Here is a 16,541-nt window from a genome sequence, read left to right on the forward strand (position 1 = left end):
GACGGAATACCCTGGTGTCTTTCCCTCCAGGAATTACTGCCATATATTCAGCCCAACAGGGCTGGCAATATGGGAGACCTTCTCTTTCTCTGCCCAACCCAGGAGCATATGGTACTGAGATGTCAGAGATGAGACCCAGCAGGGGCTGGTGCCATTATAATTTTAAGGGCTTGACCAAGGGGACTTGGGTGCTGCAGGAAGCTCTGAGACCACAGGTGGTCTCTCCTTTTTCATAACAGTGTATTAAGAAGTAACACAAACCGCAAAATAACTAAGGAGCCCTAAAATCTAAAACAAGAAATAGTCCCATTATTGATCTCAGGAAAGGCCTGCTCTTTCCTTGCCCGACTTGCCTCTCCAGAAGAACTGATCTTCTTCCTTCAGCCAGAAGGCAGGCTCTGGCATAGCTATTTGTTCCTTCGAAGAAACAAATAGGCTGGTTACTTCCAAATGACTTCCCCAACTATCTGAACTCAGAGCAAAGGAGGTTTTTACCCAGAGACACCACATTGCTAGAATTCTCCCGCATGACTTCCCCGTGGAGGGCTTTTTGCGTGGAATCCAGCAGAGCCCACTCCTCCTCTGAGAAACACACCGCCACCTCCAGGAAGGACACGGGATCCTGAGGGAGGGAAAAAACATTATTAGCAGATAACCTCAAGGTTTTTAAAGACCTCTGCCTTAATGATCGAACCCCCAAATCAGATATTTCTACCCAACCCCATGCACCACACTATTCCCTTTCAAGATCAGCAATATTATGTAACAGCGGAGTTGCCCACATTCCATCCAGTGGGCTGGTGTGCACTGAGGATACGCCGTCACTTGCAGTGCATCCGATTGGATTCCACATTTTGTAAGAAGAAAACAGCTAGGAGTTCTCAGCAAGGTATTACTGTTTATATGGATTCTCCTGCACCTTCAGTGAGGGGAAACCACAATATCTCATGGATCACCTTCCCAAGAGACACGGAGATCTCATTTGACATTTCATGAGGAAAAACCCAAAGGTGGGTGATCCATTCATGGACTGATGGACCTTCACAATGCTCTCTTTTGGGTTTTGGACTCCCTCCTCCTGCAAAGGAAAAGGGGAATGGCAACCCATTGTACTCAAGATTGTGTAACTTGACATGCCCTCCTCTCCTACAAGTACCAGAAGGGGAAACCATTCAAACAGATGGTTGTACCTCAGCGGGCCTAGACGCAGGGAAGCTATACTCCTCTGGGTTCCTAACCATGATCACCTAGTTGCTGAAATATCAGGAGCCATCCTAAGGGTGGTTATTCCACCAGAAACCTTAAACCTTAAACAGAAGTAGTTTAACTGAATGCCTGCCTACCTTGATAAAGAAATAAATAGCTGTGAACAAAGATCTTAAACGTTTTATTTCTGCAACCAAGACTTCTGGCAGACCTTTCAGGATTGGAGACTAGCTATGAGTTACTCAGTATACAAGCAAAATAAAGATCCCTCATTTACTGGAAACAGAACAGCTGAACAGCCTTGTCCCATGCCTCAAAAAGGGTACTGGTGAAGATGAAACTTTCTAGATCCAATTTCTGTCAGGATGCCGAGAAAGTTGCATCTCGGCCACTTCTGCTCCATTTAGGCCCGTAACTTGGGAGACTGTGACTCAGTCACACACCACTCGAACATCCAGGTTTGCACAAGAGGGTTATTATTTTTTATCTTGACTCTTTAAGGAACTGGAGACCTTAACATGGACTCCTGTGATTTACTGACCCTACCGGTGCTGGAGGCAGGCTTCCTCTTTCTGCTCCATCGGAAAAAGAAGACATTTCAACAAGTTCCACCGATGATGCACCATGTCCTATGAAGGAGACAAACGGGAAGAAGGTGAATTCTAGAAAAAGTTGTTGATGATTTGTGGGGTGACAAATTACCTCGAAGCTGAACAGGTAAAAGCCTGTTCAGATTCAAGGTAATCCCGCGAAACCAGTTTCTGAAGACAGGAGAAGAAGTCAGAGAGCTGGCAATCACTGGGGAACGGAGACAGAATTCATCATTACCTGCCAAGGTCTCAAGAATGTGATCTTCCTGGGAGGTCCCCCTGAAGGGCATCCCCTGAGAGGGATCTGAGGAACCCCTCCTTGTGTTGGCACCTTGTGGATCCACTATGATGGAATTTCCCTACAAATAAACAACAGTAAGGAAAAAAGGAAGATCAGGGGCTGGAACGTAAGAAAGGCATTCTAGCCTTCAGCCATGTCCCTAATCAATGCCTGTCAGTGGGGATAGAGCAAGTTTTCTATTTCCTACCCATTCTGAAAAAATGTTTCAAAGAGGTAGTGAAATCTTCTTCTATTACAAATTCAAAAAATCCTGGTAGGCTGCACTTAACAAACTCAGGAATAAGGTTTCTCTCACCCGCTTCTCTTTGTCCTCGGCCTGGCTCAGGAGGAAGCCTTCGGCCAGGGCCACCGCCTGGGAGCTGGTCTCGGCTCTGCACTCCCGCACCCACTTCTCCACCTCTGGGGGAAGGACAGCCAGGAACTGCTCCAGGAGCACCAGGTCCAGCATCTGCGCCTTGGTGTTCCTTTCTGGCTTCAGCCATTGAAGGCAGAGGTGGTGGAGGTGGCTGCAAACCACTCGGGGTCCCTCGGCCTCCAGGTAGCAGAATCCCCTGAACTGCTGGCGCTGGACCTCCCAAGGGAGGTTGTCTTTTTCCAGAACCTTCTGCCTGCTCCTTTGGTCAAATTCTTCCCAATACTCAACCTGATCATGACAAGGCCCTTTTCCTGCCGGGACTCTTGACTCCATCTTCCCTCTGGACGCCCGGGAAGATGCAAAGCCTCTGATGGGATCTCCTGGATCTCTAAAGGTGCTGGCACTGGAGGACCAGAATCTGTGGGAAGAGTTGAGGGTCCCCATCAAGGCCCCTTTTGGTGAGGATGGAGCCCCCTCTTTCCCCCCTCCCAAAGGAAGGTTTCCTCAGTCCCTCCCTCCTTCTTACCCACCTTGCAAGGCTTGAACTGGGTGGGGGACTGGCTGGAGGGTCTCAATTCAAAGGGAGCTCAGGGTACAACTTCCAAGGGAGGGAGGAAACGGGGGTCCTGCCCAGCTCCCCTTCCACAGGCTTCTTGCTTGCCCCCAGGTGTCCAGGCCAGAAATGGCTCTCCTGCAGCTCCAGCTTCCCCTGCCCGAGCCCCCAGACCCCCAAGCAAGGGAGGGGGAGGCTTCCCCAGGCAGAGGGTCTCCCTCCCCATGGAAAGAGAGGGGTTTTCCCTTGCAAGGGGAGGGGGGTCGGATGTCATTCTGCTCTCCTCTTTTTAGGGGGCAGACCTCCCTCCACACCCGTCAGGCTGCTCCCTTTCGGGGTGTGCAACGTTATGCGCAGCACGACTGTTGTGGCTGGTTTTCCGCTTTCATTGCACCCAACGGCACCTTTTGCACTGCAGGGGAAAACATCCGCGTTTGCGCGCCCGGTCTGCAGCCCTCCTCCAACGTGTGAGGGAAGAGAGTGCCGCTTCCTAGACGGGCAAGAGCCCGGGCGAAACCCCCCCCCCCGCAGCTTCCTCCAGCCGCTCTGCAACTTCCAGGGCGGCAACCTCCGGGCAAATCGGATCCCGCGCGTGCTCAGTTACCTCCCGAAGCCGGCCCGGCTCGGCGCGCAGTTGCTTGCCAGAGGGTGCCACCTAGCGGCGGCGTCTTGCAGTCCGCGGCTGGGCGGGCAAGGAATGCGGAGCGTGGAAGAACGGGAGTGGGAACGTTTGCGGGTGGGGGGAATCAATTCAAGGGCAAAGAAAATGATGGGCCCCCACGTAGCTGGGTTTGTCTATGAGTGGCATCACTGCGGGACCCCAAATATTGTTGAATGCAACAATCTCTCGTGAGAAGCTGGAGGGGCTGTTCCTGGACTTCGGGGGAGAAGAGGTCCAGCCATCCCCCCCCCGCCCCGAGAAACGGGGTTTCCAGAAGATGCTGAATGCTGCAATCGGGGCAGCAGCCGCAGTGGCTGCGTCTCTACCACCTGCTGTGCCCAAGCAGATGAAGCAGGTTGCGCCGGGTGTTTCTCAGTCAAATTTCTCTGCCGCCGGCCTCGCACCTGACGACTCTGGGCGGCGGTTTATCACGGTGGTGGCTGGGTTCAGTCAGCCGCCGAACTGCCAAGTGACTCAAGGCAGCGTACACAACTTTGAAGACACTTAATTCTTGGGAGGAGAGCAATGACAAATCTGCATGAAATAGTCAAGAGCAGAGACATCACACTGACAACAAAGGCCCGCATAGTTAAAGCAATGGTGTTCCCTGTAGTAACATATGGCTGCGAGAGCTGGACCATAAGGAAGGCTGAGCGAAGGAAGATCGATGCTTTTGAACTGTGGTGTTGGAGGAAAATCCTGAGAGTGCCTTGGACTGCCAGAAGATCCAACCAGTCCGTCCTCCAGGAAATAAAGCCAGACTGCTCACTTGAGGGAATTATGTTAAAGGCAAAACTGAAATACTTTGGCCACATAATGATTAGACAGGACACCCTGGAGAAGATGCTGATGCTGGGGAGAGTGGAGGGCAAAAGGAAGAGGGGCCGACCAAGGGCAAGGTGGATGGATGATATTCTGGAGGTGATGGACTCGTCCCTGGGGGAGCTGGGGGTGTTGATGACCGACAGGAAGCTCCGGCGTGGGCTGGTCCATGAAGTCACGAAGAGTCAGAAGCAACTGAACAACACGAATTATAGGATGTTCTAATTTTCCACAATCTTTCACCTGTAGCCCCACAAAATCCAAGCTACGCGGTCTATTAAAAGTGCCCCCTACTTGAGGCATTCAGAGGTATTTGAATTTGATAAAGTTGAGCGGGTATCCATTTTGTTGGAAGATGCTGTGCAGATGTTCTTTTTCTTTTTTCTGGTGTTCTGGGTTGCTGCAATGTGTAAGTGCTCATCTGAAAGTATCAAAAAGTGCCTCACCACCCAACCCACTGCAACCCAACCAATGGAAACTATGAAAAGGACAACACGGCCATACATCAGAAACATCTCAGAAACCACCGATAGACCGTTACAACTGCATGGCATCACCGTAGCACATAAACCAACTAAAACTCTTCAAAACGTTTTAAGCAACCCAAAAGACCCAGTAGCCCAAGAAGAAAAAACGAGATATTTACAACATACAGTGCGAAGACTGTAACAGCCACTACGTAGGACAGACAGGCAGGAGACCAGCAGAGCGCATCCACGAACACCAACTAGCAGTCAGAAGACACGATGAGAACTCCTTCATCTCACAGCACATGGACAGACTCAACCACAGTTTCAACTGGGAAACCGTGAGCATCCTGTGTCACCTCTTTTGTGGGAGCTGCATTGGTTGCCAATTTGCTTCTGGGTTCAATCCAAGGTGCTGGTTACCATCACCTTTAAAGCTCTCCATCAGCGGTTCCCAACCTTTTTGGCCCCAGGGACTGGTTTTGTGGAACACAATATTTCCACAGACTGGGGGTGGTGGTTTCAGGTCCCACTAGGTGTACCTCCCTAACTGAAGGGACCTGCAACATGCCCTTTTTTCTTCATGCCATTTGGAGATGGCAGCCAATGGGCTTGCTTTCTCTGATAGGAGATGGAGCTCAGGTGGTATTGCGAGCGATGGGGAGTGGCTGTAAATACTCAGGCTGTAAATTCACTTGCTCGCCCACCGCTCACCTCCTGCTGTGCGGCCTGGTTCCTAACAGGCCACGGACTGGTACCAGTCCGCGGGTTGGGGACTCCTGCCCTACGTGGCTTGGGGCCAGTTTATTTGCAGGACCACCTTTCCCCAGTCACACCCACCCGGCCCACCAGAGCAGGGAGGCAGGGCATGTTGCAGGTCCCTTCAGTTAGGGAGGTACACCTAGTGGGACTGAGGAAAAGGGCCTTCTCCATGCTGGCTCCCTCCCTTTGGAGCATCATTCCCCCAGATATAAGATCGGCCCCTCCTTGCTCCTGTTCTGGAAGGCCCTGAAGATGTGGTTTTGTCAACGGGCCTGGGGACCCCAAGCTGCTTCAAGCCAGTCAAGTGGCTGATATGAATGTGTTTGCTGCCGCTGAGGTGGGGTGTCTATTGTGTTTTTATGGTTTTTAATTCTGTAAGCTGCCTGGAGTCACCGTGTGTGTTGGGCGTCCTTATAATCGGTTTAATAAATAAAATAAAATAAATTCTAGACCAAGCTAAATCCAAAAATGCTAGGAATTCCTGGAAGCTTGGCATTCAGACAAGTCAGCCACCAGTAGACACACAGAGATAACCTACGTTTACACACCATTCAAAAGAGACAACAGAAAAGCCAAGGAAACAAAAAGACCTCTCCAACAGCCAATACTCAGATAAGCAGGGATTAATACCAGACAAACAATCAAGCAGAAAACAATACCCCAATCAAGGAACTGCCAAGGAGAAAACCACACCTCACCAACACTGGCAGGGCGAGCCGCTGTATATCGACAGGGAGCAGACCCCACCCTCCCTTGTGCTGATGATGTTGCCTAGTTGTGTAACGAAATGTCTGCAAGCAAACAGCCAAGCTCAGAGAGCACCGAGGACTCCAGTTCAACCCTGAGCTACAGATGTTCTCTTCTATTGGAACTCTTTACACACTCCATTAATTTATATGGTATAGTGGCATGGCTGAACCCCTACAGTGAAAGGCTGAAAACCTCAGCCCACCTCTTCCAGAAGACCTTTGAGGTTACACACCCTGGGCTGCCTTCCTCCCTTGTTATAGCTCCTTGATACTTATTGCTGTGGCCACCTACCCCCTGGGGATGTCTTTACCAGATTTCCTCCCCACTAACCCCAGCATGTGGGGCAGACGGACCCTATGGCCTAACTGGCAAGATGAAATAAATGTTCTAGCCGCACTTCCTGATCGTTGAAGATACTAGGCATGGACCCAAGGAAACCAGCCTCCTCCTTTGGGAATTACAGTATATCAGTATTACAAGGCAAAATTTAAAATCCACTTTATTAACAAAAACTGAATGTAAAAATTCATTTTTACCTTTAGGTAGTCATGTTGTAGTCATGAATGCTGGGTTAAAAAATTACAGTGCTGATAAAATTACAAGCAACACCTCAAAGGAATCTCCAATAAGAGAATCTGAAGTGGGGAGAGATGACAAGTTGTGATGGTTCAGAGGTCCCAAAAGGCATTGTATGTACAGCCCAGTAAACTGAGCTTGCAGACATACAAGAAACACCAGAGAAAATAAAGATCTTAACAATCCAGAGAAATGAAATTAATCGTAGGAAGGATAGCATGTTAGAGGTCTTTATTTCATGTTCCTGAGATCACTGTTGCTTGAAACAGATTTTCCTCTGCCCCAAATATTCCTGGATTCTGCCCCAATGATCCTGGAGGATTCCAGTCAGATAATCCTGAGGCTGTTCTTCCCAACCTCAGTTTATTTATTTATTAATCAAATTTATCACCGCCCATCTCCCAAAAGGGACTCTGGGTGGTTTACAATAAAAAAATTCAGAGACTCCTCCCTCTCCTCCCACCCACCTGCCGCCCCCAGGCAAAACTGACTGTCTCTCGAAGGAGCAGGGCAGGGAGGACCTCCTTTGAGCACCAGGCAAGCTCTTTCTCTCAAGAAGATACCGAAGCGACAGTCCAAGCTGGCAACTCACAACCTGACCGGAGGGGCTGAAAAGTCAGGGAATGTGGGGAGGCACTTCCCTGTCTGTTCCCTACATAGGTGCTTTCCCCACAGTGGATCCTATGATGGGAAGTATGTTGACTCCTCCATCTGAAACACTTTCCACACTCCATGCATTTATAAGATTTCTCTCCGGTGTGGATCCTATTATGGGAAGTAAGTTCACTGCTCCGCTTGAAACCCTTTCCACACTCCATGCATGTATATGGTTTCTCTCCAGTGTGGATCCTTTTATGCAAAGTAAGGGAACAGTTCTGACTGAAGCTTCTTCCACACTCCATACATTGAAATGGTTTTTCCCCTGAATGGATCCTTCTGTGAGAAATAAGCTTACCGTTGTTTTTGAAGCTCTTCCCACACTCCATGCATTTATACGGGTTCTCCCCTGTGTGGATCCTTTTATGCAGAGTAAGGGAACAGATTTGACTGAAGCTCCTTCCACACTCCATACATTTATATGGTTTCTCTCCTGTGTGAAGTCTTTTATGGTTAGTAAGATTACTGCTCTGTCCGAATCTCTTTCCACACTCAGTGCACTGATAGGGTTTCTCTCCTGTGTGGACCCTCTGATGGGAAGTAAGGTGACTGCTCTGCCTGAAACTCTTTCCACACTCCAGGCATTTATATGGCTTCTCTCCTGTGTGGATAGTTTTATGGGAAGTCAGGTCACTACTCCATCTGAAGCTCTTCCCACACTCCGTGCACTGATACGGCTTCTCTCCTGTGTGGATCCTTGAATGGTAGGTAAGAGCACTGCTGTGCTTGAAGCTCTTTCCACACTGCATGCATCTATGTGGCTTCTCCCCAGTGTGCATTCGTTGACGTAAAGCAAGGGGGATGTTTTGGCTGAAAAACGTTCCAGGCGTCCTCCATTCATACTGGCTATCTCTAATCTCAGTTCCACACTGATAGTGTAAGTCTGACTTATCGTTACATATTTTCCCCCTTCTGTTTCCTGCATCAAGATCTTCCACATAGGTTTCTGACCCCCAGTCAGTTCCAAATCTCTCTTTTTCCACTTCCCATTGGATGCTTTGTGATGCTGCTATATCCGGCACCTGGTAAGTCTCAGTTTTTTGTCCATCTCCTGTGAAAGAGATAGACAGGGAACGTAAATGTTTTTAAGTCTTTCAGACGCAACCTGAGTGGATCAACAGACCTTTGCAGAAGGAACCTGATTTGGGCTTCACTGCTTTAATAGAAGAATGTACGATTTCCGCACTGCCCGAAGAAAGCAACTTAACCTGGATCAGGGGGAGCTACAGGGGCTGCAGAAGTGGGACACAGGGGCAGCATCCCGAACTTGATTAACCCGTGTTGTGCCACAAGCTCTGCTTCTCCTGGTGTGCATGTGACACATGAAGAAAAGGGGTGGGGGTTGCCTCACGACGACAGGATGCTACTATCATCACCTTGAAAGCCGCTGGGAAGCTCTGTGATTAGAGGGGGCCCTCCCTCTTTTCAGCCAAGTGGTTAGTCAATTCACAGGGAGATTCAAATCCAGGACATAAAATGGTCTGACCGTAAATCACAGCAGGGACCTGTTTCCATCTCGCATTCCTGCGAGCTCCAGAATTTTCCCATTTTTTCCAGCCAGGGGTAGAAGAAACACCTTCTGTTTGCTTCCAAAGGCCTTCCACCAACAATCTGAACTCAGGAGCAAAGAGGGGCCCTTCCCTTACCCAGAGAGGCCACGTTGCTAGAATTCTCCCGCATGACTTCCCCGTGGAGGGCCTTTTGGGTGGAATCCAGCAGAGCCCACTCCTCCTCTGAGAAACACACCGCCACCTCCGGGAAGGATATCGGGCCCTGAAAGAAGAAGAGAATGTTCTTCACTAACAGACAAGCTCAGGAAGGTTTTAGAACATCTCCCTCTCAATTCACAAGGCCCCAGAATAAATATCAATACATATCCATCCCACCGTTCTCTTTTGGGTTAAGCAGCATTATCCAAAGAGGCAGAAAGAGCCCCACCGTCCTCACGGAGACCGACTTCCAAAGCTCATCGGGGCCTTGGCCGGGGGGCTTTGCTGTAAGGTTTTTCAGCAGGGTAGAGCAGGCGTAGACGAGGCCAGCAGCTTTAGGGTGCTACAGGCAGCGTTCCCTGCTAACAAACAGTACGGAGGCTCCCAGCCTGCTGGGCTGCAGGCGAGCTACATCGTCCCAAGTGCAGCCTAAACCCAATTTTATTCCAAATACGCTCCTGCTATTCTTGGAAAACTAGAATGGGTAATTTTCACACTATCTTACAAGCCAACACTGCGTTCCTGACAATCTACCAACGCAGAGGTCCATCTGGATGGATGCACATTCAGGATACAAATACATCATTGGCATTTTCACTGGGATACCAGGAAAGTCGTATCTTGGTTACTTTTTTCCCACTGAGGCTCACGGTCTACCTGAAAAAGGAAGAAACCTTCTCCCTCGTTTCGGAGGACGCCTGACCACGTCACGCCCCACATGTACATCCAGGTTCTATCCCAGCAACGGGGTTACGATGGTGACGATGATGTCCTGAGCTCTCTGATTATCCTTATTGTAAACTGCCCAGAGTCCCCCCTTTGGGGGGAGGTGGGTGGTGGCAAAACTTAATTACCAGACAAACAAAAAAACAAACTGGAAGTCTTGAGATAGTCTTGGTCCATATTACTTGGTGACCCTTCTCTTACCTGAGTTGGAGGCAGAGTTGGAAAAGAAGAAATTTCTCGAAGTACTGCCGACATTGTACCATCCCCTGTGAGAGGAGCAAAGGAGGGAGACTTTTAAAATATAGTATAGGTAGTCCTCATTTAGTGACTGCTTCATTTAGTTATGATGGTGATGAAAAACTAACTTTGCGACCAATCCCCGCATCTATGGCCTTTGCAGGTCTGTAAAGAGAAGGAAAACTGAAGTAACATCATAAGCACAGTTGCGGTTTCACTTAGCGACAACTTTGCTTAACAATCAAGTTGGCAGTCCCAATTGGAATCACTAAATATATTAAAATATATCACTAAATCACTAAATATATTAATTCTTTTTTGGGGGGGGGATATATAAATCCCCATCTAGACTGAAGGTAATCCTGCAAAACCAATTCTTAAAGATGACAAACCAAACCAGAGAGCTGGAAATATCAGGGAAAAACAGGAAAGGATCTGCTATTACCTGGTGAGACATCCTGAGCTTGTTCCTCCTTGGAGATCCCCCTCAAAAGTGTCCTCTGAGGCGGACCTGATAGATCTCCCCTTGCCTTCAGACCTTGTGCATCCAACTCAATGGATCTTCTCTGCGTTTGAAGATCAGAGAAGAAAGAAGAGGAATTAGGGGGCAGAACAACAGCCCACCATGATACCTCTAAGTGGGGATGGAGGAACTTTCCACCTTCTCAGAAAAATGTCTCAAAGACGTGCTGAAATCCTTTTGACTTAGGACTCAAAAATATCCTCGTAGTTATGCATTTAGAGAAGTCAAGAATAACGTTTCTCTCACCAGCTTTTCTCTGTCCTCGGCCTGGCTCAGGAGGAAGCCTTCGGCCAGGGCCACGGCCTGGGAAGTGGTCTCGGCGCCACACTCCCGCACCCAGTTGGCCATCTCCAAGGGCAGGACGGCCAGGAAGTGCTCCAGGACCACCAGGTCCAACATCTGAGCTTTAGTGTTCCTTTCTGGCTTCAGCCATTGAAGGCAGAGGCGGTGGAGCTGGCTGCACACTCCTCGGGGTCCCTCGGCCTCCTCGCAGAAGCACCCCCTGATGTTTTGCTGCTGGACCTCCCATGGAAGAGTTTCTTCTTCCCAGACCTTCTGCCTGGTCCTTTGGCCCAATTCCTCCTGGCTCTCAACTGGAACCTCACAAAGTCCTCCTCCTTCTGGATCTTCTGCCTCCATCGTCTTTCTGGGCTCCCCCAAAGATCCAAAGACTTCGAAGGGACCTCCTGGATCTCCAAGGCACTGAAAGGACCAGACCTGTGGGAAGATTTGGAGATCCCCATCAACGCCCTTCTGGAGAAGTGGGGTTCTCCTCTCTCATGCAAGGAATGGCATCTGGGTCTGCCTGTCACCCCTCCCTCTTTCTCAGCCCCCCTGCAAGCCCAGCCTGGGGGTCCTCGGCCCAAGGGGGCAGCAGAGGCCCTTTCAAGACCCGCGGATCCCCTTCTGAAGTAAGAGTCGGGCTCGCTCGCCCCTCCAGAAAAGCTTCTCTCTCCCCCCACCCGGAGCTCCCAGACCCATGCAAAGGAGGGGGGTTCCCCAGCGCAGCCCCTTCCCTCAGGCACTGCAGGCAAGGCGGGGGGAGGGGAAGGGGCTTCCCTTGCAAGATGCCCCCTGCCGCTCTCGTCCCTCCCGGGGGTCTGCAGACACACCTCCCCCAGACCCACCGGGCCGATCCCTTCGAGGTGGGCATGCAATCCTCACCCGATGCCCCGGGCAGCCCCCTCTGCGCGCCGGGCGATGCGCTCCTCGCGCGCAGGCTGCGCCTTTGCATCGCCGCGGGAGGGGTGAAGGGGGCGCCGCCGCCGCGAGGGAAAGCCCGTCAGCCGGCAGCTCCTCCGCGCATGCTCAGTCGGCTCGTCGCTCGGCAGGGGCGAGCCCCCTGGCGGCTCTTTCCGGCGGCGCCTGCGTGGAAGCGAGGCCGGCCGGTCGTGCAAAGACCCCGAGAGTGCAAGGACGGGCGTGCAAAGGGTCAGGGGTGTGCGGCAGGTTTCATTGGCCCGAATTAACCTGTTTGGAAAATCCGATGATTGGAAGAATAGATTTTTTTTTAAATTTTCTTTTCTGTTGCATTTTGAACATATTGAAACTTTTTTAAAAATAAAAGTTAAAACCTCACGAACACTTTATAGACAACCGGTAGATTTCGCGACAGTGCAGGAGAGGAAGCAGGTCACAGAGGGAAACTGGTGATAATGTCCTCAGTATAAGACTCAGTAAGCTAGAATCCAAATAAATATATATATTTCGCTGCCCTTCAGCAGCAGGACTCAAACCCTTCTGACAGCACCTGCAATTGAGCAAACTTTGGAAATGTCAACAGAGAAGCCGGCGACTAAAAAGAAAACCATGTTAATTTGGGACAAGTCCCAAGTGGGGTCACGAGCTCTCCCCCCAAGTGCGGAGAGGGGCAACGCAGCAACAGCTGACCCGCTGGTTCCGTCAGTGCGTTGGGACAGATGCAGAAGCGTCCTCGGGTCTCCCTCGTCTGCGTGGGGGTTATGACCTTGAGCCGGGCAACATGGAGCCTCCCTGTGATCTGCAGAGGGACCAGGGGATGCGAAGGCCAGTGCAAGAGGTTCGTGGGACTATAAGACGGAGACTTGGAGGGGTCCTACTGGAGGTCCCGATGGAGAACTCCAACTCCATGGGTGGCTTGGCCTCTTCGCCGTGTACCTTCAGGAGGACCTGAATGGGTTTGGGTTGGTTTTGTTCCTAGCGCTTTGGGGCGAAGAGAGCCGCTGCCATCCCCTCACCCACAGAGTGGTTGGGCTTTGCGCAAGGTGCTAAACCCTCAGGCTGGGTTCGCCAACCCTGGTGGTTGTGTTCTTACACGAATGAAGCACATCGCGGTGGGATGGAGGGTGGAAGACTCAGCTTACAGGCGGGAGCTCAGCTTGGCTTCAGCCCCAAGACAAGCCTGGTGGGTATCAAAAGAGTGAAGCAGAGTTGGACTGGGCTGGTATTGGGATGGACAATGCCCAGGAAATCCCCATCTATAAGCTAGACTTCCTACTCATATTGTGAGTGCTGAATCTGATTAGTTTCGTTGACTGCAAGGTGGGTTTTGCCTTACTCCAGAGCGTTCTGGTAGAGAAATTGAAGCCTTAACAAATCAGAGTCGTTCAGTACCGCCTACTACCCGCAACACAAGATGTTCCCGCTCATTTCCCTGTGCTCTGAAAGGGATCCAGCGGCTAGCAACCTCTGCAGGAACTGCGCAAGGGGCACCTCCAAGGGGGTCAGATGGGTGCTGTGTACGTGAGCCAGGTGTTGAGTCACAAGGAGGTTTGACCAAACCACTGTATGAAAGGGCAGCAGCGTTCGTGCTGCAGCTCAGCTCCTCCGATGCACAGAGAAGCTGGACTGATGGAGGCGGGAAGTGGAAGTTGGAGCTGGAAGGCAGGAAGCGGGGGTCTTCCTGGACAAGGGTCTTGCCTCTCTAGGGCACCGCGCTTCCTCACGTTAACCCATGGGTGGAGCCTCCCTCACGAGCAGGAAGCCTGCGCGAGCTCTTCCTGGAACGGAGCCCTGGAAGAGGGAGCGGGAGATCCCGGGCTGCCTCTCCTCCGAAAGAGCGAAGCAGAGCTGCGGCCGCGAGAACAAAGCCGGATCTTCCTAGAGGTTGGTCCGGGATGCGCCGTTGGGATCTGCTCTGTGACGGGGAAAGGCATCTCCAGGGCCGCAACGAGGGTCCGCGTCACCCGGGGCAAACGTGGATCCCGCGCCCATTTTGGCGCCCCACCAGCACGGCGCCCGGGGCACGTGCCCCGCTTGCCCCCCCCCCCCCGTTGCGGCCCTGGGCATCTCGCCCCCCTTCCAAGGAGACCCCTTCTCTTTCCTTCTGGGGAGGAGCTCCTGCTGCTGTGCTGGGCGTGGAGGGGCTGCTCTGCGAAAGTCCCCCCTTCCATGGTTGGGGGTTTGGGAGGGGGGGAGCTGGAGCTGCAAGAGTTCTCACCGTGGGGGTTGGGAGCGGATGTTCGTGCCGGAAGAAACCTCCGTCCCTGCAAGAGGGGCCCCGGCAGCCAGAGCCCCTTTTGCCTTGAAGCTGGGAGCCCGTTTGCCCAAGCCCTGCAGGGGGCTGAGGCTAAGAAGGAGGCAGACCCAGAAGGCCTTTCTTTGGGTGGGGAGAGGAAAGAGGGGGCTCCATCCCCCCATGAAAGGGGCCTTTGGGGGACGCCCAAGTTTCCCCACAGATTCTGTTCCTCCAGCGCCAGACGTTTTGGGGATCCAGGAGGCCCACTGGAGCTGCAGCGGATCCCAGAGAGAAGATGGAGGCAGAAGATCCAGAAGGAGGAGGACTTTGTGAGGTTCCAGTTGAGAGCCAGGAGGAATTGGGCCAAAGGACCAAGCAGAACGTCTGGGAAGAAGAAACTCTTCCATGGGAGGTCCAGCAGCAAAACATCAGGGGGTGCTTCTACCAGATGTTTAACGGACCCCGAGGAGTGTGCAGCCACCTCCACCGCCTCTGCCTTCAATGGCTGAAGCCAGAAAGGAACACCAAGGCGCAGATGCTGGACTTGCTGGTCCTGGGGCACTTCCTGGCCGTCCTGCCCTTGGAGATGGCCAACTGGGTGCGGGAGTGTGGAGCCGAGACCAGCTCCCAGGCCGTGGCCCTGGCCGAAGGCTTCCTCCTGAGCCAGGCCGAGGACAGAGAAAAGCTGGTGAGAGAAACGTTATTCTTGACTTCTCTAAATGCATAACTACGAGGATATTTTTGAGTCCTAAGTCAAAAGGATTTCAGCACGTCTTTGAGACATTTTTCTGAGAAGGTGGAAAGTTCCTCCATCCCCACTTAGAGGTATCATGGTGGGCTGTTGTTCTGCCCCCTAATTCCTCTTCTTTCTTCTCTGATCTTCAAGCGCAGAGAAGATCCATTGAGTTGGATAAATGCATAACTGTGGGGATATTTTTGGACTCCTAGGGCAAAAAGATTTCACCACAGTTGTAAGATACTTTTCTTGCAAGGCAGGAAGCATCCCCATTGATGGATACGGGGATGGGCAGCTGGTGTCAGGAGACAATGACACCCTCTTTCCTATGTCCTGCCCCTTGATTCTCCTTTCTGTTCTCCACATGCAGAAAAATTCCAGTAAGGTGGGTGTGCAAGGTCCCAAGGCAACCATGGAGCTATCAGATTGCCCCCAGAGGAGGCTTTTCAGAGGGATCCCCAGGGAGGATCAAACGCAGGACATCTCACCAGGTAAGACTGGAGCTATCTGAGTTGTATCATCTTCAGAAACTGGTTTTAAAGGATTAGCTTCAGCTGTGACTGGAATATATCTATCACCAGCCTAAAAATTATTCGCCGTATTTTTAAGAAGTCTCCTTCTACCCACTTTATCTCTTTCGTAGGGATTAACACAACATCGGTGGGCCTTGTTCAAAGGTCTTCTTTTCCAGATGGAGCAGAAAGAGCACCTGCGCCCCCAGCCCAGGTAGGATAAGCAATAGCCAGTAGAATTACCTCATTCTCCTGCACATTAAATTGCTCAGGGCAGAATAACAATTGCTCACTAGGGGAGTCAAACCAGGATGCATGTCTGGTGTGTCGCTGAATCAAACCTCCCTTTAAAAAGGAGAATCTGGTCCTAAATACAGCAGAGATGACCAACATGCAATTTTCTGCGTATCCTGATTAAAAATTGGATGTGGGATGTCCTTCATCTTCACCATCACCACCCCGGATTCCAAATCTCAATTTTTATTTATTTATTTATTAAATTTATATCACCGCCCATCTCCCCCAATGGGGGAGTTGGGGTGGTTTACAATAAAATGACACTAAAAACATAACCACCTAAATTACCATTAAAATATAAATAAAAATAAATGTTTTTAAGAGAGAGGAAGCCTTTGTTGACTCAAATTTTACCTTGGTGACTTTGTGGAAATGTCCATGGTGTTTTTTAGATAACAGTATTGAAGTGGTTTCCATTGCCTTCTGGTAGCAAGTTTTTCTGTTCCCCAATCAAGCCTGTAGTTCTGGGATTTCCTGATAGTCCCCCATCCAGTTACTAAGCAGGCCCAGCCTTGCTTAGCTTTCAAGCCCAGACAAGGAGATCAGGTGCTACAACCTGCTGGGAAAATGCCATCAAAGTCAAATACCTAGTCTGGTTATTAGGGCTTCCAGAATAATCTTTACTATCGTTAGCTCCAGTCCAGCCAAAGATTCTTAGTGTGAGC

General features: G+C 50.9%; 2 protein-coding genes and 2 pseudogenes across 2 annotated transcripts in view; 2 read left to right on the top strand and 2 right to left on the bottom strand.

The window, feature by feature from the left end:
* Nucleotides 1-11,022, bottom strand: part of LOC134492034 (zinc finger protein 208-like) — a 216,664-nt pseudogene extending 205,642 nt beyond the window's left edge.
* The window catches only part of LOC134491907 (zinc finger protein 91-like), a 362,387-nt pseudogene that overhangs the window by 331,721 nt on the left and 14,125 nt on the right, over nucleotides 1-16,541 (top strand).
* Nucleotides 7,496-8,960, bottom strand: LOC134492332 (zinc finger protein 501-like). The gene is made up of 2 exons (XM_063296507.1): nucleotides 8,909-8,960; nucleotides 7,496-8,751 (listed from the first exon to the last, which is right to left on the bottom strand). The coding sequence occupies exons 1-2, from the start codon at nucleotides 8,958-8,960 to the stop codon at nucleotides 7,595-7,597; spliced, it is 1,209 nt and encodes a 402-aa protein (XP_063152577.1). The 3' UTR covers nucleotides 7,496-7,594.
* Nucleotides 15,541-16,541, top strand: part of LOC134491913 (zinc finger protein 595-like) — a 610,720-nt gene continuing 609,719 nt past the window's right edge. Inside the window, exon 1 of the mRNA XM_063295976.1 lies at nucleotides 15,541-15,558. The gene's annotated coding sequence lies outside the window, so the exon portion shown is untranslated. The remainder of the gene's footprint in view (nucleotides 15,559-16,541) is intronic.

This window comes from Candoia aspera, chromosome 2, assembly GCF_035149785.1.
Source record: "Candoia aspera isolate rCanAsp1 chromosome 2, rCanAsp1.hap2, whole genome shotgun sequence".
In the NCBI taxonomy this organism is placed as follows: Eukaryota; Metazoa; Chordata; class Lepidosauria; order Squamata; family Boidae; genus Candoia; species Candoia aspera.

What these genes read in the sequence shown, in the direction of transcription:
- LOC134492332 (XM_063296507.1), bottom strand. Translation starts at nt 8,960, where the DNA reads ATGCTGCCCCTGTGTCCCACTTCTGCAGCCCCTGTAGCTCCCCCTGAT. An exon ending in TGTAGCTCCCCCTGATCCAG is followed by an intron (nt 8,752 to 8,908) that starts GTTAAGTTGCTT and finishes TCTCTTTCACAG; the next exon opens with GAGATGGACAAAAAACTGAG.